Consider the following 21,834-nt stretch of genomic DNA (forward strand, 5'->3'; position numbering starts at 1 on the left):
CGAGACAGAGGGTCAAGGGATGTGGGTGACATTAATTGGACAGATAAATTTATTCGGGGAAATGTATTTATCGGATAAGAATTTCACATGATTACACCAAATATGTAGCTTCGTGCGTCATTTGTTCATGGAAACGTTTCCTGTACAGGAGTACTAGCATCTTGCCAAGCCCAACGAACAGATCAAACACACGCATCACATCAGCAGCAAATACACGGCAGCCTTCAGGTGTTTTCACCCCGCCTGAAACAATAGATACCTTCAGCTCACCGCACGCTAAACTAGGCCCTCTTGGCTTCTTTTTCAGCCTGCGCAAGTCACAGAAACTTCTCCGTCAGAAAAGGCGCCTCCAAAACCGTCGTCGAAAACTCTCTGAAACCCAAGGCAAATGACAAGAAAAACTCACCGCTCGGATGATCTTCTCCAGCGCGTCTGGCCCTCGAGTCTCGATGAAGCGCTCGACGGACTTGCGCGCGTCGAGGCTCATCATCTGCAGCACCCTCCGCTGCCGCTCGTTGAAGTTGGGGCTCACGTAGCTGCCGATCTTGAAGTAGCGCCGGACATGCGCCTCGTAGATGTAGGCCGCGCCGTTGAACATGGGCAGCACCAGCCAGCAGCAGAAGAGCAGCTTCATGTACGGCCACAGAGGGAACCTGAAAAAAGAAACGCACGCAGAGGAAGAAATCTTGGGGATTCAGCGTGCGACCACTGGAGGAAACGAAGAAACTGGACAGAGGGGAGTGGCTGAATAGCAGCTTACCACTGGAGAACTTTCCAGCATGAGAGTTCAAAGAGGGTGATCAGGGAGTAGAGGACCCAGTAGGTGAGCCACTGCTGATCATCCAGGGAAGAAGGGCTCTCTATCGCGCGCATCGATGCGTATCTGTTAATTTTTTTTCGTGAAAAAACTGTGTTAGAATTAAGGACAACTCGTTCGATCTTTCCCATGGTGCCGTGCTGATTCGTTACTTACAGAGGATAAAGCAGCATGATCCCTGGCCTGTCCGGTGCAAAACAAAAAGAAGAAGAATGACATGATTAGACTTCACATGGATCAAAGAACACAAACAGTAGCACAAAGAATGGAACGGCCATTGTTGCCACAATTTATGTATCAATCTTGCCAGATATGTTGCACTTACCCAACAAGAGCATCCAAGTGTCTAGCAAGGGAACCAAGAACACCCATGATTCGTCTTAGCGACTTGCGAGCAGCTTGTTCCGATGCTTTTTTTTTAACCTCCTGCTCGTTTTGTGACGGTGTAGGTGACAAGGGACGCACAGATGGTTTTATACCTCTGTAGACAGTTTTTAATACTTCTACATTAGAGGAGGAGGAGAAGAAAGACATCCTTGCTGATACCATGCAAAGTCTTCTTTACTCTTGGTCCAAGGAAAGTAAGAACAAAGCAGTTGGAAAGGCCTGAAGCAACTGCGTGCATCACCAGGAACCTTTTCCACGGTTTCACCGTCAGAGGGCTACCAACGTGAAGCTGCAGAAGTTTAGAGGGTTCAAGCACTCTGCATCTGTCGTTGTGTAGCTCAGCTGATTAGCTCAAAAGCTAAGACTGATAAATCTGCAAACGGACCATGTTTCCATTCCAAGTGCTCACTTTATCCATATTTGGAATGGCAATGCACTAATAATGAAAAGGGGCTAGCATTAAAGCGAATATTGCAGGGATGAACAAAAGGGCTAGAATGGGACGACCAAGGGAGGCAAAAAGTGAAACAGACAGCTTTTTAACAACAAGGACAGACAATTGCAAATCAATCAAGAGTAGCAGTACCTGACAATTTGCTTGGTTGATACACAACTAAATGAAAGTAAAGTGCAGTAAATCTCTACTTTATTTTCAAGCTTCAAATAATACTCAGGCCACACAAATGAACTGATATACTAAACACATACTGTAAGAAATAGAATGCCCCCAAAATACTCGAGTAGTTACACTTTTTACAGATCAAATGTCCTCAAGCCTGTGTTAGATATGGCATGATTAATCAAATAATCAATAATCTTGCACATTTGACTTGGGAAAATTACAAGAATAAAAGTAATCCATCGATTGCTAAACTAACATGTTCAGAAATGTGGAGCTCTTGCAACTTTCCTGCGATGGAAGCTTCCGTGCTGGCTATTCAAATACCAAAAAACTCCAGAACTATAACTTGAACGAGGGCACCTGATTATTTCTTTCTTGCTTTCCACTATAATACAACTGAATTAATGTCATTATCGACTGAAATTTTAGTGGAATATAGTTTGGACTGATCATTCAGGTTTTGACCTGGCCTCAACATGGTTTTAGCTCCGGCAACCAACCCAGCCCTCGACCATGTTTCGACAGCTGGAACTGAACCTGAGATGGCCCTTAGATTGTAGTTTTCATTTCTTGATACCTGCACGGCAGCCCCTGCTACTCTATTGCTAAAATCAAGTATCTGAGGACCAACTGCATCGCTTAGTGACCAGCCAAGTGAATGGTTTATCATGTTTGGGTCCGTAAACGTAAAATCCTGTCTCTCTGTAACAAGTTGTCTCTTTGCAGGTTGCTGTTTAACATTATCCGCATAAGCTGTCCTACTGTTTATTTGATCTGCAAAGCCAGCACACTTCCTTCCATCTGTATTTGTAAGACTGCTAGTACAAGTTGGTCCAGTTGCTGAAATAGATTTATTTGACAAACTAGTTGTAAGAGAAGGACACAGTCCAGGAGAAGAGTTTCTGGACAAAGCATTCTCCGCGCCATAGTCAAAAAAGGATATGATGGGTGCAGAAGATAACTTTGCTCTGGGTATCTGGTATGGTTGGCGAATAGGAACAAAACTAGGATCATCGTAAGACGACAAAATGGATTTCTGATACTTTTCCTTCATGCTCGCCTTTAGCACATCTTGTGGAAAGGATGAAGATTGGTTCACTGCTGGACCTACAAAATTGTGATCTTCTTTACTCATGCGTGATGCAGGAGTGCACAAATGAGACTGTTGATTCCAAGGAATGCTCATCATATGAGGAGCATGTTGTGGCCCTGTATGGCTGATCACAGAGTTGGCATTGACCATGGATGCCTTGTTTAGATCATCTTGGCGAACAAACTGACCACCAAAATTCCAAGTGCAACCTTTTACGGTTGAAGAAACACTATGTATCGGTTGCAGCCTTTGGTTATGGAGACCATTGAAAGTAGTATTTTGCTCTGATAAAGTACTGTTGGGAATCCTCGCCAAAAAATCTGAAGAATCATTTAGATGCCCTCTTGGTGTCACAGAATCCTGAGAAAGGAACAATCTCTTTTGGGGAAACCGACATGAGATTGAGGAGGGGCGGTTTTCTTCAATGACAATTTTGTCAGGACATATTTTCCCTATGGTTGATACACTATGATCCTTGCTATGCTTATAAACTGAGACTGTCTTACCCATCAAACGCATCGTGGGTTGCTGCGGATTATAAACATCTTTGCCCACATAACAGTCTAGAATTGTTTTCCCATCTTGAGAATTGCTGAAGCCAATATTTTTCTGACCTTGCATAATATTGGCCATGCCACTCACCAACTGTTGTTTCGGGTATCTTACTGTGTTCATTGGTTGTTCACTCACTGTGTTCATTGGTTGTTCACTCGGAAACCTGTTTTCACCTGTCTTTAGATTGCTGGAGATCTCCAGTCTTTCAAGGCCAGGTAGCTTCATAAAAGCCAAACCAATATTAGCAGGACTGCGGACCGGGTGAAGTTCTGAGTACCAGCTACCCTGGTTCTGCGTTGATAATGGCGTGCATGCGCCCACAATTTTCCTACTCTCATGGCACACATTACTTGTAAAGTTACCAGAAGGTCTGGAAGTTGGAATGCATTCCTTGGCAGGCATACTTGTACATGAATACATGACATCTGCATTGGGTCTTGTGTTGACAACCCCTTGTGATATTGTGGAGGACAATACACTGACTTCAGATGAAAGATAGTTCTTGGATGCAACAACTGGACCAGAGATATCAGTGCTCTTCTTGTCACTAGCCACTGCATTTTTATGAGTTTTAGCTGCTTCAGTTCTGGTTCTCACAGCAGATGGACTTGTAGCAGAACTTGTGCCATGTTTCTTTATTTCCTGGGGGCAGTTTGTATTTGTATCAAAACAACCCAGTGGAAGGTTGCTAGAACCACATTTTGACCTCAGGTCAGAACAAGAACTTAAAGTAGACCTGTCAGTATATTTCAGCTGCATATCACTATGACACGTTTTTACCGTGCTGATGCTTTTATGATTTGGCGGACCATCGAGCTCAGCAGGGGAAGGATGACTCCTTGCTGCATCATTCTGAGAGATGCATGTTGACTTTTTCTGAGGAGTCCCTTTGTTTTTCACCAAGTGTTCAAGAGGAGATGGCATCTGTGCAGTGATGTCAGAAGCATGTATCAGTTTCAAGGGTACACTTTCTGGTATAGAATCTGGTCCGCTTTGATTTGTTACAAAAGATTCTTCTATAACAGTAGGAAGTTCATCAACTCTGGTCCCAAACATAATCTTGGAGCTTTCCAGGAGAGGGAGATCTCCAAAAATGTCATCCTTGGGAGGGTACGCAATATGTTTCACCACTTCACAGCCAGGATTTAGAGGACAACTAGTTGACCCGCTGATTTTTATGCTTCGCTTATTTACAAAGGAATGTGCTCCCTTTTTCCTAAGAGGGCTACTACGCATGTCACTGGAATTGTCCATTCCTCCTCTGTTCTGTTTATTCAAGCTGTTTTCATGAGTTGGCCTGTAATCCCGTGCCTCTTCCAGTTTTTTCCTCAGTGCAGGTTCTCTCCTTGTATGAATAGTAGAACTTCTACGTTTTCCCAACAATCCAATATGCAACATGTGTTGATGTAAACGAGATGTTGACGGGGGCTTAGAAGTTTTCTCCTGTTAATGAACACACCTTACTTATTGTGAGCTGAAAACAAGAAGCGAAGCTATATGGAGGAAAAATTAATATTAAGCATATGGGTCGTTGCTTGTAAACAAGACTTCGAGAGAACAACAATAGTGCAATCTTGAATTATTTACACTCTTTCCAACAGGTCTCAAAAAATTAAAAAACATGTTTGCCAATGGAAAAGCAAAGGTTGATAGAGGGTCGTTTGTTTCAGAGAACCTGAATTTTGAACATGTAACTGAACAACACTTCCAAATCATTATTCAACAAACTGTCGTATCAATAGACTCGGTCTTATAATGATACTGCCCCTCCTCTTGCGTTAATAAACCAAGAACAAACTCCAATTCCCATGTTCAGAGCTTCAAAAGGCTGAAAATAGCACATTCCCATGTTTTTGTTTTCTCACTGGCTAGTGCTGTCTGGGTATTGTCCAACACACTGCTAATACTTTTTCATGTCTACAGGCACAAACACACTTGCACATGCACATTTGAACAAGCTCATCAATTACCAATGTATTTGTGGCTCCCTCTAAGACCTACAAGTCACCAAGCAAAAGCACAGGCACCCGTGACGCAAAGCCATACCTTGTTCTTCAGAAAGGACCTAAATTGGAGCGCGCGCCGCCGCTTCTTGGTCCTCTCGGCCGCAGCGCTCGAGCGAGATCCCTTCCTCTTAGTCCCCTTCCGCTCGGCCTCTCCACGCTTGGCGCCTGCCGAAAGCCGGGCCCGCTCCGCCGCGAGCTCGTGCGCCCACCACCGGGACCGCGGCGGCAGGTCCATCGGGGGCAGCTGCGGCGGCGGCTCCCCCTCCCCCACCCCGTCCCTACAGCCGCCGCCGAACGGGTAGCACTTGCCCGCGTCCACGGCCCGCATCCTCGCGGCGAACCCCCTGCGCCGTTAAGTCGCACATGTCAGACGCGCAAGCCCGGAAACACTCCATCCGCAGGAAAACCCAACGCAGGCGCCAAACTGGTAGAAGCAAGAGCGAGAGCCGGAGAGGTAGGCGCGCGTGCTTACCGTATGGAGAATGGCTCGGTGGCGGGGGCCGCGGCCATCCTGGCTTCCCTTCGCCCGGCGAGAGTTGGCTGGGGAGTGCGAATCAGCTCGGGCCAAGTGAGCTCGAGCAGAGGAGGGGGCGACGACCAAACGAGGAGGCGGAAAAATTACAAAAGGCACAGTGGAAAAGAAAGGGAAGAAAAGAGAGCGGGGTGTTGGGCCTGCCGGTGAAGCCAGTGAGGACAGAGGGCGTGGGGCCCAGGGCGCCGCGGATTTGACGTCTGGGCTCACCGAGTGGCCTGCTTTCATTTACTGCTCAGCCTCGTGAACCGTGTCTTCACCGGTTTGGTTCTCAACTAAATTGGGTAGGGTTATGTTTATTGAAAAATTAAGTGTTTAGTTATTTATATTTATTTTAATATGTTGTATTGAGTTTTTTTTATTGATTGATTTTAAGACTGTATGAGTGGACGTAAAAGTTAAGTTTATGTTTAATTGATTGAATCTGATATTGTGATTTTGAGTTGATACTGACTAGTGAGACTGTCTGTATGAGTAGATGCAGAGTATGCATGCGTCAGATCAGATTACGGACTCTGAGTCAAAATAAGACTATATATTTGCACCTATCAGATCAGATTAAAACAGTAAATAAGGATAACTAAATACTCATCTATCTAAGATTATACGTATTCACTAAACCAGAATAGAAAAAGATTTAAACAACCAAACTCATCTAATACATCCATCCCACTCACCACCCCCATTAACGTGAATTTATCCTGTTATCATTAATTTAGTTGTATTTTGATAAAATATTGTATTTCTCTCACTGATATATGAAACCACTTATACCAATAATATGTGGATATTCAAAATGTAACTAAATTAGTAACATATAAACAATTTCCCCATTAATCCAGGGATTTCATTAACCAATCTTCCACAAGCATACTAAGGAAATCGGGAATTAACAATCATGTGGCTCTTCTTTTTCATCTTCTCCATCAATTTGGTGGGGTCCAGCTCGACGAGGCAGAGACCTGTGATTTTCTTCCGTGGGGCTCCGTCGCGTCCCCTGCTGCGGTGGTGGACCGAGAAACCGAGGGGACCCGGGCGCAGGCGGCCTTGTCTGATCTTCCGGCTTCCCGAGCACATGTCAACCTGCTCGGCATGTGGAGCAAGTCAAGCCGGCTTTTTGGTGGGCAGCACGAGCGATACTGCGATGCCCAAGTTTTTTTTGGCTTACTCGCCCGCTTGACAGTGTCGGTTAGTAGTAGTGGCACTTAATAATCCTGCTGCCCCATGTGTCCTCGCTGTTGTGGAGTTAAAAACATAATTTAAGCATATTTGTTTTAGCTATACACGGCAAAAAAACAGTTTGCACATTGTAAATATTGAATTGTAAAAGTTAGATAGTGTCATTCAACAATTTGTCTTTCACCAGCTTCTGCAGATCCAATAACACAACAATCTAACTTTTAACAGCTTCTGTATATTATATAATCTAGATTTTACAATCTAATCTATTTATTTCAGCTTGCAGATTACAGATTGCAATTCAATCTATTTATGATTACAATATGCACAAATATACCCTTAATAAACTCGTTTGAAATTCACAAGGGCAACATAAATGTTGCTAACAATCAGAACATATTTATATTTGTTAAGTCTACTCCGGCAAATTGCATGAGTCGAATAGTCTAGAAATTAGAGTAGTTGCCATCATACATGGTTGGCGAAAATGCAACCCTGGATGGAGGCATTTTCCTCGCCAGTTACAACCGATATTGCCTTTTGGAACTGGGATGAAGAGGTTAAACCACCTCCGAATCGGATTGATATTAGTCTCACATATCGGATCAAAGTTAGAGAAAACACACTTGGCGCCCTCAACCGATGGATGATGATTCAAACGTTGTTGCTTCAGCGGTGCTACCTCACCGCGCTCCCTTACCCTGCCCTCCCTGTCTGGTCTCCGACAAGGCCCCTACCACCGAATCTGCGATTGCTTGCTGCTATCTTTGCTAACTAGCGATACCGAGACCTCTTGTTGATGATTGGTAAAATGACAATACAAGTACTTATAATAAAATTGAGATACTTGGCTGTCAATCGATGTATCATGTAGAGAAAACCAATATGGCTCCTAAAGCTAGGTATGCAATCGCTTGCTGACGTCATTGCTAACTAGGTGATGATGAGACCTTTTTGCTAAGGATTGGTAAAATGACAATACAAATACTTATAATAAAATAGGGATATCTGGCTGTCAATCGATGTATTGTGTAGAGAACACAAGAAATTATACAGATTCAGATCTTCCGAAGGATAATAACACTACGTGATGTGTATAGCTTTTGTCTTGATTATCTTAGAACAAAGAATTACAAACGTGTGTCTTGCTATTCCTAGGATAATTGGCGAGTTTTTGGTAGTTTGCTTCTTGAGATGAGATGAGATGATTTGTCTTGAGGGGTACCCCTACTCGGCTTATATAGTCGAGGGAGGGTGCTCATGTCCTACTTAGAGTCTGGAGCACTTTTTGACTTAGATTTTTACCAGGGCGACACCACCTTATGGGAGGGTGATGCATAGGCACCCTTCTCTCATCTAAAATCACTACTAAAAATAGCTACAATTAACAATAATTTACAAACATTAAACGCACATGCACCCTCCTCCTTTTGATGTTGGCTTTGCCCCTGATTATTACTTTACGAGATTTCCAAGTGGTTCTTTTCTTGTATGGGGATTCTTTCCATATAAAAGTAGATACTTAACTTGGAGAATAATATCGTGTCTTATCTATCAAGTAGCTTCTAGAAACATACCACACAGATGTTTGATATGTATACCATGTTGATTCTATCATTAAAAATATATATCTTATTTCTCGTAATACATGGATTATTGATTATTTAGTTCTTAAGACCTCTCTTTTGTCATCCACCACCACTCACCACCGATCCTACACCATAATGGCCAACGACACCCCTCACCTACCACTTGACACCACCACCACATATCCTACACCACAACGCCCAACGGTGCCCTTGCCGCTACCTCAGGCTGGTCTCCTAGGGCCATCCCTCTAAACCCAAGAAACCCCCTCCCCAACTCTAGCCTCACTAGCCAGCTAGCCACGTAAGAAAAGCTTGAGTGTAACAGCGTCCGTGGTGTGGACGGAACAAGAGGCGCGATTTTATTTTTAAAATTGAAGTCAAAGAGATCTCTGCCATATTTGTATGCCAAAAAAAACTCTGAAATCATCTGCCATATTTTCTGAGCCAGTAAACCCACAATACAATATAAAAAACAAGGAGGCACACGATTTTCGGTCAACTACAGTAGAAACCCGCTACCAAAGTACCAATAACGAGGTAGCTTTTATTTTTTCCGAGCGGCGGATGTTGGATGTAAATGCTTGGACCTTGGTGTCTCGACATTTCGTGGATCGCAGCCTAACATTTCAGAGCCCAGTGTACAGAGCCACAGGTTCAGGTTTGGGTCTATCAAAAGTTATGGTACACGAAAGGACTGTACAGCGTACGAGTGTATTACCTAGACCAGTTAAAAAATAAACTAATCTATATGCTGAGTCTAGAAAATCTTCTTAACATATAGTGATTTTCTTGAAAATAATTATTATAATATTCATACCTTATTTGATAAGTCATCTTACAAAAGACCTTAAGTGCAGAAGAATCAAATAAAACTCTCCAGCGGATCCTAAGTATAGTCTTCATCTTCATCGATAACTAAAAAAAATCGATGTAGAATACCTTCCTAAAATACATCATTCATTAAGTCTTACAATTTTGTCCAACTGAGTGCTTGATGATAGTAAGTGTGAGCACATGTTATACTCAGCAAGTTGTGAAGAAATAGTATGTATATGAAGACTTTATTAAGAATATAGCTAAATGACTCTTTTACATAAAATAATATTTAAGTAAAATGATTTAAAAACAATAATAATTAAGTAAATAGCAAACCACACCAAGATTCCACCCATCTTGACCTAACCAACTGATCACCTCAACCAAAGTTCTAACCACCAAGGTTGAACAATAAACACCTCAACCATGGCTCCTACTATCAAAGTTCAACTACAGACAAACCACCTCAACAACGATTTCCACTATCGTGATTGACCTACACCTCAACTATGGTTCCCACCGCCACAGTTGACCACACTAACTAAATCATCAAGTTATAATTATGGTATGATTTTCTATGCCGCTCATGATCGTAAGCACGACTGAATATTTAGTTTTAACTCTAAAGAGGTTGAATATTACTCACAAGTCGTGATTTCATCACCCGCAAGCAAGCGACTAAGTCTTAATTGTACCCATGGTAATCAGGCACACTGCACACTACCAAGGTGTGTAGCCAGGAGATCACTACAAAACCTTTACAATGTCCCTCTCAGTACATATCTACCCGCTAAGATTTCTGTGAGAAACGGTGACGTCCTAAGAGACAGGATGAATTAGGACACTTAGAAATCTAAATCAAATTGGTTCTAAAAACTTCACAAGATAAACCTATCTCAATTTCTATCTAAATGTACTATAGGTTTATCTAGTGTGTCTACTCTACCACTCAAGAGTATGGCAACCTACTCTAACAAGGTAAATTGCAAGTATGTAAATGCGGAAATGTAAAATAAGGTAGAGATATAAACTTATCACAATAGATTTTTATCTCGTGGTATCAATAATATAAATGTCACCCCTAATCCATGTTGAAGCTCGACAAAGGATATGCTCCCGGTCGTCAAGTCTCTTTCGATCATGGTTCTTAAGCTACCAAGTTACTAAGATAAGGTCTTAAGCATGATCAGCCACCAAGTCACCAAGGCAAGATCTCACCACTAACATCTCTTCCGATCACTTGCCGCCGTGATAACTTTGGAACTTGAGCCACCAAGGCAAATGTCTCCGTGTCCCCGTTCACGTGTCTTCCTGTCGCTCCACAACAAATCGGAGGGTCAACAAACTTGAGCCACCAAAACCCAAGATATCAGCGAGTCACCAAGACTCCAAGATACCGAAGTACCACTCGGTACAAGCTAGGATCACTACTGATCCCTTCTTCAAGCTACAATAGCTAGATACAACTCACTCTAATCTTACAAGTACTAAACACTCTCTAATCCTATGCCTAATCATCTTGGATAATATTTTTAAACACTTTGGTAGCTTGAATGTCTTCTAAAGTGTATATAAGCTTTCTCTAGACTCCAGCAACATGCCACACCTTCAAATGATTGAGTGGAGAGATATTTATAGCCTCAAATCCGTCAACTAACCATTTTTCCAAAGAATCAAAAAAGTTGTTAACATCGAATGATGTGGTGAGAACAATAGTACTAACACCAGATCATCCGTTGAGTACAAACTTAGAAACTAACTGATGGAACTCCACTCAATGCCTTTGTGAATACTGGACACTCCGGTGTGCCTTCAAATCTATCACTGGACCTTCCGGTGAGTTATCTTAAGTCACCTGAGCCTTTGCAGCCTCTCTTTGTAAAATGCTCCGGTGCATTCATCTTCAGAGCACATGACATTCCGGTTGGTTGTTCTTTATTCTTTAAAATTTATAGTCACCTCTGCAAGAAATGCTCCGGTGCTATAATTCGATGTGCACAAACCAAATATCAGACCATCTGATGGGTTGATCTTTAGTCTTCTGCACTTGCATTCTTCTTTGTAGGAAATACTCTGGTGTTACCCAGTGCATATCACCGGACTATTCAGTGAGATCCTCATCCTTCTCCCCCTTTGTCATAAATACTCCGGTGAGTTCATGTCCTATTCACCGGACTATCCGGTGAGGCTATCACTCTCTAGACACAATGCTTCGTTGAGTGTAAACTCCTCTATACTGGACCTTCCGGTTAGGCAAATCTTTCTGAGTCTTTTCCAATTCAATCAAACTTTATCCCGACTGCTGTGGCTTCTTGATATATTGTATCCATGAGACCTATTGACATATATTCTTGATAAACATGTTAGTACTAATGACTATATTGTCATTAATCACTAAAATCATAATCATGACTTAATAGGGCCATTTTCGCTACAGTTTCACTGTCGCGTGATTCCACCTCAACAATGGAAGCCCCCTCTTTCACCTTTTGGATCGCAAGACGTCATCCATTCATCGCTCTTCTACCTGGACTACACTGTTGAGAGTAAGCAAATTACTTTGCTAGGCATGTTCCATACCAGACTTGTGGTTGTACTATAAACACAGAAAGGTCACAAATCGGTCCTTAAATTTGAGCAAGACTATTACTTTTCCAACCATACATCCCATCATATCATCTGCTCAAATTCCTATATCATGGTGTTAAAAAACTATTCCATCGTATTTTATCATTGTTGCATAGGACCATTATCAAGTTTGTGGACCAATTATCATGATTACCATCCCAAAGCAAGACTAAGCATCATCTACCCTTTCATAACTCAAAACCATACTAAGGCGACAAGAATGATGAGGAAAACTAGGGTAACACAAAATACTTGGGATTCCTAACATATTATTACCATGCATGTCTGTAAAATAAAACATTTGTAAAACTGGAATAAATATGATCAAGAACATAACTTGTCTTCACTTGACTCAATTGTGTCTTCAGCAAAGTCTTGGTCTTGAAGTCCTTCTAGCTCATTCAGAATGTTGGCATCTACTCGCAAAATAAGCAAAAAGGCAACACATAAACACCAAGATAAAAAAGAACCAAATATCACACAATAAACCTCATCAAATACAAGATCATGTTTTTTCGAATAATCCGACGAAAGAACAGGTCAAAACGAAGTTACAGTTAACTAGTTACGATTTTCTAAAGATCAAAACAGAACTAGAAAGATTAACTACAGATGAAATTATATTACTAAGAAGTTTCTATAATTTTTAAAGTCATCTATGATTTTCTAGGACTTTCTAGGATTTTTCTAGAATTTACTAGCATTACTATAATTATTAAAACATTAAACATAATTAAATAAAATTATTAAACATTACTAAAACTATTTTAGATTTTATCCTATTTATGGAATTATTTTTATTATAACAAATATTATTTAAATCATAGGAAAACATTAAATAGAATTAACAAACATTTATTTGAATTATAACCATAACATAATTTAAATAACATTATAAAACACTATGAACACCACAAAAGCTATTTTACAACTATTTACCCAAATTTTAGAATTATTTTTATTATGAAAAATATATTTGCTGGAATTGTTCCACTAAAGAAACATTATATAGAATTATAAAACTATATAAAACTATTAAACATAATTAAATAAAACTATATAACATTATTAAACATTTTTAGAAATTAATTTACTAATTATTATTATTATTATTATTTGGAATTATTTTTCTACTAAAAACTATTTATTACACAATATTTACTATTTGTGACATCAGCAAAATAATTAAAACAAATAAAAAACAAAAGCTAATTGGGCATGCTGATTAGGCACTACAAGCTAAGGTGCACTAGTGCTCATCTTCGGGTGAACAGAGGCGGCGGCGATGGCTTTCGTGGTGGTGCAACGCCGGAATCTCGCCAGAACGGTGCTCTGGTGACGTATCTACTTTGGCAAGCGGCAAAACAGGGTCGAGGAAGCATGGGGATCATACATAGGGGACATGTTGACGTTGGAGAGGCTCTGGAGAGGCGGCGATGGCGCATAGCGGTGAACTACTTCGGAGCTCGTCGGAACTCGGCTCTGGGCAACAATTGGTGGTCGAGATTGCTTTGGGATACTCCTTCGCGCTCCTGCGATGCTTGAGAACTCCTCAGCGGTGGCTTCGGGCTACGACGGCCGAGATCGACGATGGTGGCTCTATATTCCAATGTGGTGACAAAAGAGCTGCTCTCGATGACTGGTGGCTCTAGACTGATGTATTGCTCTGGGACGCTCTAGGGGCGGAGTCTAGGGTTCCTTATATACCCGAGAGAGATTGAGTTTGTGGGCATCTTGGCTTCGATTTGAATGGCGGTGGCAAGCACTCAGGCTTCGACTTGAACTCCAATCCACATGGAGATAAGGCGTACTCGACCGAGATTCTTGCTTATCCGCATGTTAGCGTGCTTCTAGATGGTCTTCTCTATTGTATGCACGTCGGGCTTCATCCATGGCTCGTGGCTAGCTTGGTTTCTTCGGCGACGCAGCTCAGCGGCGTGAGAGAAAGCGGAGGAGAGAGGAGCTGGAGGTAGAGGGTGATGGGTGGCCGGGCTAGTGAAGTGGGCTACGGCCCAGAGAAAGAGAGAGGAGAGGGTGAGGGAGAGATGGTGGTAGGCTAGACTGGCTGGATCAGGCCAAAACAGAGAGAAAAGAGAAGAGGGGAGTTGGGCTTCGACCTTTAATACTAGAGGCTTTTCTTTTTTTTTCTTTTCTATCTTTCCTCATGTATACACATACATATATACATACATATATATATATATATATATATATATATATATATATATATGTATGTATTTATACATATAGCATGCATACCCACATATATGTGTAGATGCATAAAGGCACACATACACACTTAGGAAATTAATTTAGTTTTTGCATAACTCTTTTATTTTCTTTGAAAAAGTTTTTAATTTTCTTAGTTTTGAAAATTTGGGCTATTACATGTATAAAATATGTCGGTTGCTATTTGATACAAGTATGGTCCAATCTTCCAGAGTTAATATGATATATTGATTTGGTGGAGTTTTGACGTTAATGACCTAAAAGCTCTGATTAGAACAGATCGAAAACCCTCGCAACCACTACTATGTGGTTATCAACCGTGCTGAATGCGGTTGACCTCGTCAATAAGGCTTTCCCTGCTGACGAATTGAGGACAAAAGCAAGGATAAGGTAGATGTAATCTAAATATTGCTAATTATCAATGACGAACTCGAATTGGGTTTCACAAACTGATATTCAACAAAATATCTAAAACAAAATAATTTAAACACACAACTGAATATATATAAGTCTAAACTATGACGGCTACTTAATATATATAAGGGAGATGTGAGAGTGTTGAACTAGGGTTGTGTGGCTGTGAAAAGGGACATACACAACCTCGACTTGAACCCCGACACGCTTAGAAAACCAGACATGGCCTAAAACGATGATGCAACTCTTATTTCGTTGACTTTGATTGATTTCTAAGGAATGTAAGATGAGGCTAGATCAAAAGGCTTGTCATAAGCTTTTCAACAATTACAAGAATATATTAGTTGGATTCTATATGCGAAAATTATGATCATTTCATTGATGTGTTGTCCAGACTACGAATCGAATTTGGAGTTTGACTTGAGAATGACTTGAAGTTCGATTAGACTTGGTTTTCGAGGGGTGACATCCAGATGATGTGTGGTGTTTCTCTCATATTCTTAAGCAATAAAACATCACAAAAAGTTTGTAGTATCACATTCTTTACCAAGAAAAATAAGAATAGCGAGGAACGAGTTCACCTTGTGATTTAAGTATCGCATACGTGCTCTTGTAATTGGCTCTTATATGTCTTTGAGCGATATTAGTGTTGCACGTATCTGAAGGAGTGATGTCCTCATCATTGTTGGTCAGGCGATTGAAAAATCGGACGTTTCTCAAGCGACCATCAATTCGTGATCAGACGATACTCGTCTATCTTCTTCCTCCAAATCGCACAACCACTCCCGCAGCACTCTCTTGCCCCGCCCACCTCCGCCCATCTTTAGCGGCTCTCCCACTGCTGAATCTGCTCCCACCATCCACCGTCGTAAGGCTCGCAATGGGCTAGGTCCTCACATGTTTTACATCAGCGGGGGTGAGGCCGGGGGCAAATTTTGCCCCGTAGGGGACCTAGGTCAGGGCCCCGATTTGGTTTCGAATCGGGGATGAGGGCCCATATTCACCCGCAGGCACTTGCATGCACCCGAAAAGCCTGCCCACCCACCAACCACAGCACCTGTCTGCGTGGACGTCCATAGCGCCACCGCTTATGCCCTTTCACGCTTGCTGCTCTTGCCTATGTGGGGTACCCGTGGGGTTTCAAGTCCCTGCCAAGTTCGGTGTCAAGGATGAATTTTCATCGTGTAGGCATTCGGGGTCAGTCAGGTTTTTTATTCGGGTTTTAGGTCAGGTGCGCTCTTGCTGCACCTAGTCCCGAGACAACCCCATTGCCAAACCTACATCGCTGCACTAACTCGGCTCCATCGGGCCACATTCTTGCCTCCCCATCGCCAATGAACCGTCAGCACTAGTTCACCGACCATTCTCCGTCGCCGTCAACCGATGGTGCCCACGCCGCTGGCCGCTTTGCACCCGCCTCCTCCCGGGTCACCAAAAATCCATTCCCAGAACCCTAATCCTCACTGACCATAGCGTACACAATGGCAGTTATCGATTGCCGCTTCTAAATATAAGGAGCCTCAAATTTAGGAAGCCTGATAAAATACGCAGCTGGGCAATCTAGGTGTCCTATTTTCTCCACATTTTATCAACCGCTCGCGGTCGCCCGACGGACACACACACGGACCGTATGTGTTACATGGATCTTGTACGACCAAGCAAAGGAAAACAGGCGTTCCAGCAAAACTGGCGGCTCACGGGAAGGGCGCGTGGCGCTTCATCTCCGATGCGACCACGTCCACCGCGAACCCCTTGCCGTGCTGCCGCCAGTAGTCGGCGTTCGGGTTGATCCACTCCGGCTCGTCCATCTCCACCCTTGCCGCCTTAAGCCCTCCAGCCGAGCTGTCGATCTTGTAGCTCGCGTCGCGGTCGCGCACCAGCTCGGCGCGCACGCGGCCAGGCTCGGCGGCCTGCGGCGACACCATGAGGGCCGGCGCGCCGAGGGGCAGCCGGTCGCCGCGGTCCACCTGCCACGTGCACCAGAACTTGCCGTACGTCTTGGTCAGGTTTGCCATCTCCGAACTCTGCAGCGCCTCCGGCACGCCGACGTCGGTCCACAGCCCGGCCTTCACCTCGTACGCGTGCGAGTGCCACAGCCTCTGCTCCTCCGGCGGCAGGCCCTCGAAGATGGTGTCCGACACGATGTACTCCACGCCTGTACGCACGTAGACACGGTGAACGCGCTAAAAACTGAAACATGCAGATGCAGACGACCCGCGCCGATGCATGTACCAATAAGGCGGGCCGAGGGCTTGTCGGAGTCGTAAACGGCGCACTGGAGGACGTCCTGATTGAGCCGGGAGACGAAGTGGTGCACCTCGAGTTGGCGGCGCAGGTCGTGCGCGTACAGCGCGAAGCTGCACGCGTGCTGCTTCATCTGACGCACCGGCTTCAGCGCCTGCACCAGCTGCGCGCCCATGTCGAGGACCTGAGAGGACACCGCCGTCGGCCTGCCCGGAGGCGCCGGCTCGGGGGTACCCGACGCGGGCGTGGCCCCTGGGTTCTGATCGCTAGAGGACATTTGTTCGCAGCTTCAGATCGCATCAGACAATGCGTGACCGACTCCACTCCCTGCGTGAATGTCGTTTTATCCTCGTGGCTCACGGAGCTAGCCTCCCGACGCGTGCCGCCCAGGTGCAGAACGTGGCGTCTCGCATGTTCCTTCGGACTCTGTTCCTCTACATTAAAGAGGATTAATACATAGGATCTCTTTTTGAACAATAATATGAGTCTACTATTATAGTTCACTGCATTAATTAATCATTTGTTCTGTGGCATCTGATAGTGTAGCAACTATGTAGCAGTTGATTCAATCCATCCACTGAAAATTAAGGGCTATCTGTTGTAGCTCTCTCAGTTGACAGTGGAAACGGCAGAGAATTCCTATCCCTTCCGGACGGGTGCAGGCTGAGCTTCGATGATTGCCAGCACACAACCCGAAGGCGCGAGAAGTATACATCGGTGGCATCTATTGACAGATACACGTACTGAATTTTTCGATTTCGTGCATTTAACTTGCTTTCTTCCGGGAGAACTTCACAAGATGACCATTCTCCACTGAATTACAAGCTCGAATGTCACCTGCCGTAACAAGTTCAAACGTGCGGTGCATCTTATCTGCTCCGTCATTGTAAACTACTTACGGCTACTAGCTGATGAATTTGCATGTAAAATTGCATACGTTTCAATCAGGCGTACACATTGCAACGACCATCGCAGTTACATGATACTCTGCAATCCCAAGCAATAGATTCCAGGAAGGCTCCCAGTAGTAGGTAGAGCCCCTCACACATTTCAGAACTAATCGAGTTTTCACCAATGTTATGCCAAAATTGGACTGGACATTTCAGAACTTGTCGAGTTTATGAACTATGACTATGTTTTGCACAGCAAAAACCACGACAATGAAGTACACACGAAAAAGCCTATCATGTTAAAGTACGAACTTATGTACAATCTACAAATTTCAGTAAGGGCACGTCAACTGTATTATTCTGATTGTGGATATAAGTTCCTGAATCCATCACCAGCTTCTAGAATTCAGCTTACTTGCATTGAATAGTCCAATATTCATCTAGGTGTGATTGATTGTCTACGTGAATCGTATACGCAGGCTTAAAAAAAATAAGCTGAATAGAGTCATTTTTAAAAAAACAAGAGTGGTAGATTAATCGTATCTGTTTAAATAGATTGAACTAAATTTTTGTTTGATTGAATCTAAGTACGTATGAACACTAGAATTCTAATTAGTTGCTTATATAAAGATAATATAATAATACTAACAAATGAGTCTATCTGCATGAACAATACAACTCCAAGCATACATTTACATCTTCGAGTTAGATTAAAACAAAACATGTAAATAAACAAACACTTGAGATTATACTGAACTGCCGAACCGACATCCATTCCTTTGTGCAACCAATCACACCCCTCCCCCTAAATGCTACCGGTGCATCTGCTGATCTGATCAAGCAGTGGTGATAGTTTGGTTCTACGTTTGAATGTTACTGACTTGAGAATCACATTAAATTGTCAAAAAAAGCCAAAAAAAACGAACTCCTCGTGCTGGTAATGATCTGACACAAAACAAGTTGCAAACCATAGATAGAAAATTGGTTATGTACTCAGCTAATTTCTGAAACAAATTGCCATCAGAAGGGATGTCATGTAGTTCATATCACCGCGTTGGACACAAGTGCCCACGAATTGCTCAAAGCCCTTGCGCAGTAATCCCACCATCACTTGGAAATGAAAAAAGAATCGCTAACTCCGCAATGAGAAAAAAAGGAGACGCTTTTCGATCAAAATAGTTTTGGGAGAATTTTTTTTGTAATATCAGAGCTTTGGAAGAAAAGAAAAACCAAACAGAAGTGAACGGCGCAAGGTACTTGCTTTCTTGCATATCTCCTCGCAGAACCAGAGGGCGGAAAACTTCCTGTTTCGGAAAAAAAAAGAACCATAAGGGGAAAGGATACGGGTCCAGGGGTGAAAAGCAACTGCTGCCATCAGAAGGGATACTACATGCGTTGTGATTTCATCGCACTAGGCGGAAACTAGCCACGAATTGCTCAAAGCCCTTGCGCAATAATCCCAGCATCACTTGGCAGCATGAAGCAACAGATCCCCTCTATGGAAGCAAGAAAAAGCAAGCAAGATTTAGGCGAAAAGAACAAACGCGTGGGCACTCCATGAGGACTAGGGAGGAAAGGGAGGAGCCGCCATGCTTGATTGCTTGGAGGAGGAGGCGGCGGTTCACGGCTGTGTCGTGCGCATGGCGGCAGGGTTAGGGGTACCCTAGGGTTAGAGGATGGCTTAGCACGGTGCGTGCGCGTGATGAACTGGGCTGATGGGCTGAAGTTGGGCTGCCAAAGAGGGCTCAATTTGGCACCACAATGGCGCTGGCGACGAGACCCGACTTTTTGCTATACTTGTATGTTTTCTGTGATACAACTGCAGATGAAAGAAATTTTACGCATTAACTATCGGCTTCTTTTATGTTCTGCTTGATGTCCAATAATTTAGTCAACCACTGACTATAAAAATTACACGTCATCTATAAATAACATAATAGATAATTCTTTCCATGAACTAGCTATATAATTTTCACTTAATTTAATATAGTTCTATATGTAATAGAGTATTAAAAGTCTATATGTGTTGAATCCATATGTAATAGTGTATTAAAAGTGTATACGTCTTGAAATGCATAGACTGACTTACATATTAGTAGTTAGTTTTGTTCTCTTTTTACATTAACTCTCCTCCAGATAAAAAAATACCATATGTACATAATTACAGTTAACCGACATGAATTATTAGAGACACCCTTATAAGCTTAGGTGGTGATGTGGCTGAAAATTCACAGCCAAACATACTGACAATAAGCCACACAAACTGTTTCTCATGCAAGTTACCTTGGACTGTACTATTAGTGAATTTTATACTTTTATACTTTTTACCTTGGACTGTACTATTGGTACATGATTACTGAAGAAAAAGTCCTGTGTTTTGTCACAGTTGGATGTACCCCAGGGAGCGGTATGCGTTCTTGCATCCCAGATTGCTAATTATGGTGAGAGTATTGGGGCGACATTACAAGATAACGAAGGTTTTGAATGGGTGAGTTTGCACTTTTACCTGACAAAATACCGATGCTTCATCAACAAAGCCTGTGTGAACTTCGCCCAGTTAATCCGTTTCTTCATTTTCCATGTTTCCTATTTTATTTTTCTTTTTTAAGTGCTAACCACATCTGTTGTTTGCATCACCAAATTAGCTGTACCTAGGTTAGATGATAAGTCCGAAAAAATCAAATTTACATTCGCTACTATCAGGAGTCAGGACAACCATCTTATTTGCTTCTTGATTGTTTACTCCAAGATAATTTTCAGCATAAATGAGTTAACGACATTCTAAGCATATAGCATAATGCAACCGATTATATAATCCTAGATCATTTGTTTGTATAATCCAATATTGATATGGCATAAATGCAAAGGCCATTATATAATTTCATCTGTTAATTTTCATATAACTTTCAGATGTTTAGTAACACCGATGCATTTTATTGACAGTTTGCATTGCAGAAGTCATCAATTTAGTATCCACATTTCATTGTGAGAAAAAGCTATGCATATGACGTAAGAAAATAACTCCCAACGCACTCTTGATCCCTCTAGGCTTGCATACTGCATACTGATTGTAGACTAAATATATACCACAAATATCCAGTTATCAATATTATTTTTCCTATTTTATCCCCTAACAGCTACCCGGAAAATGCTGTTCCCATTGATCAACTCTAATATGAGAAGATCATTTGATCTGTTTTTCCTGATGAAATTCTTTCTGTTGCAAGAACAGCAGACCCTTACCCAGAGCCTCACTGTTTCTTATTCTTCATGTTATTAAGCATTCGGTTTGTATAGTTCATGGAAAAATTTCTCACGAACTAATGGAGAAGTTGCTCTATGCAGCTGAATAACGATATTGTCAATGCACTTAATATCTCCATCGGTGCCATATTGGCTGTTCTAATGCAGCAGTTGCTCTTGAGTTGGAGCTCTTGATTTTTCCTTTTGACTTGACCAGTGGCTCCGCTCTCACTATTTATTCTTGTGAAGCAGCTGCCTGCTATTGCAATTGATTCACATTTGGGCCGTTTCATAATGTGCAAGCTATATACTTTGTTATGCCTAAAGTGTAAATGCATAACTTTATTTCCGTCTGATACATTCAGGAGAATGTTTGAGTTAACTGCGAATCATTTGTCATGTGAAACTTATCCCCGGCTGTCGGAGAGTGAACTCCTGTCGCAGGGATCCCGAGAGACCCCTCTTTAGAGATTCGGCCGGGGGGATGATCCTAGAAAAGCTTGTACGGGAAAAAAAGCGGGAACGGAAGTAAATGCGCTGGCTTGCGGGTACACCGGGTTTTTGAACAGGTTCGGGCCGCGCGGGGGCGT

General features: G+C 42.6%; 3 protein-coding genes and 1 long non-coding RNA gene across 4 annotated transcripts; all 4 read right to left on the reverse strand.

Annotated features, from left to right (window-relative positions):
• Positions 1-93: 93 nt before the first annotated feature.
• Positions 94-1,372, reverse strand: LOC133908645 (HVA22-like protein f). The gene is made up of 5 exons (XM_062350760.1): positions 1,143-1,372; positions 974-1,000; positions 761-883; positions 407-653; positions 94-308 (listed from the first exon to the last, which is right to left on the reverse strand). The coding sequence occupies exons 1-5, from the start codon at positions 1,364-1,366 to the stop codon at positions 282-284; spliced, it is 648 nt and encodes a 215-aa protein (XP_062206744.1). The 5' UTR covers positions 1,367-1,372; the 3' UTR covers positions 94-281.
• Positions 1,373-1,833: 461 nt separating this feature from the next.
• LOC133908646 (uncharacterized) lies at positions 1,834-6,096 on the reverse strand. The gene is made up of 3 exons (XM_062350761.1): positions 5,953-6,096; positions 5,521-5,824; positions 1,834-4,917 (listed from the first exon to the last, which is right to left on the reverse strand). Exons 1-3 carry the CDS (start codon positions 5,988-5,990, stop codon positions 2,212-2,214), a joined length of 3,048 nt encoding a protein of 1,015 aa, XP_062206745.1. The 5' UTR covers positions 5,991-6,096; the 3' UTR covers positions 1,834-2,211.
• A 10,250-nt stretch (positions 6,097-16,346) lies between these two features.
• Positions 16,347-18,357, reverse strand: LOC133910070 (oil body-associated protein 2B). Its single transcript, XM_062352591.1, has 2 exons — positions 17,100-18,357; positions 16,347-17,022 (listed from the first exon to the last, which is right to left on the reverse strand). Exons 1-2 carry the CDS (start codon positions 17,386-17,388, stop codon positions 16,562-16,564), a joined length of 750 nt encoding a protein of 249 aa, XP_062208575.1. The 5' UTR covers positions 17,389-18,357; the 3' UTR covers positions 16,347-16,561.
• Positions 18,358-19,015: 658 nt separating this feature from the next.
• On the reverse strand, positions 19,016-19,697 carry LOC133910071 (uncharacterized). Its single transcript, XR_009908481.1, has 2 exons — positions 19,392-19,697; positions 19,016-19,305 (listed from the first exon to the last, which is right to left on the reverse strand). It is a non-coding gene; the product is annotated as an uncharacterized LOC133910071 (long non-coding RNA).
• Positions 19,698-21,834: the final 2,137 nt, after the last annotated feature.

This window comes from Phragmites australis, chromosome 2 (assembly GCF_958298935.1).
Source record: "Phragmites australis chromosome 2, lpPhrAust1.1, whole genome shotgun sequence".
NCBI classification, from domain to species: domain Eukaryota; kingdom Viridiplantae; phylum Streptophyta; class Magnoliopsida; order Poales; family Poaceae; genus Phragmites; species Phragmites australis.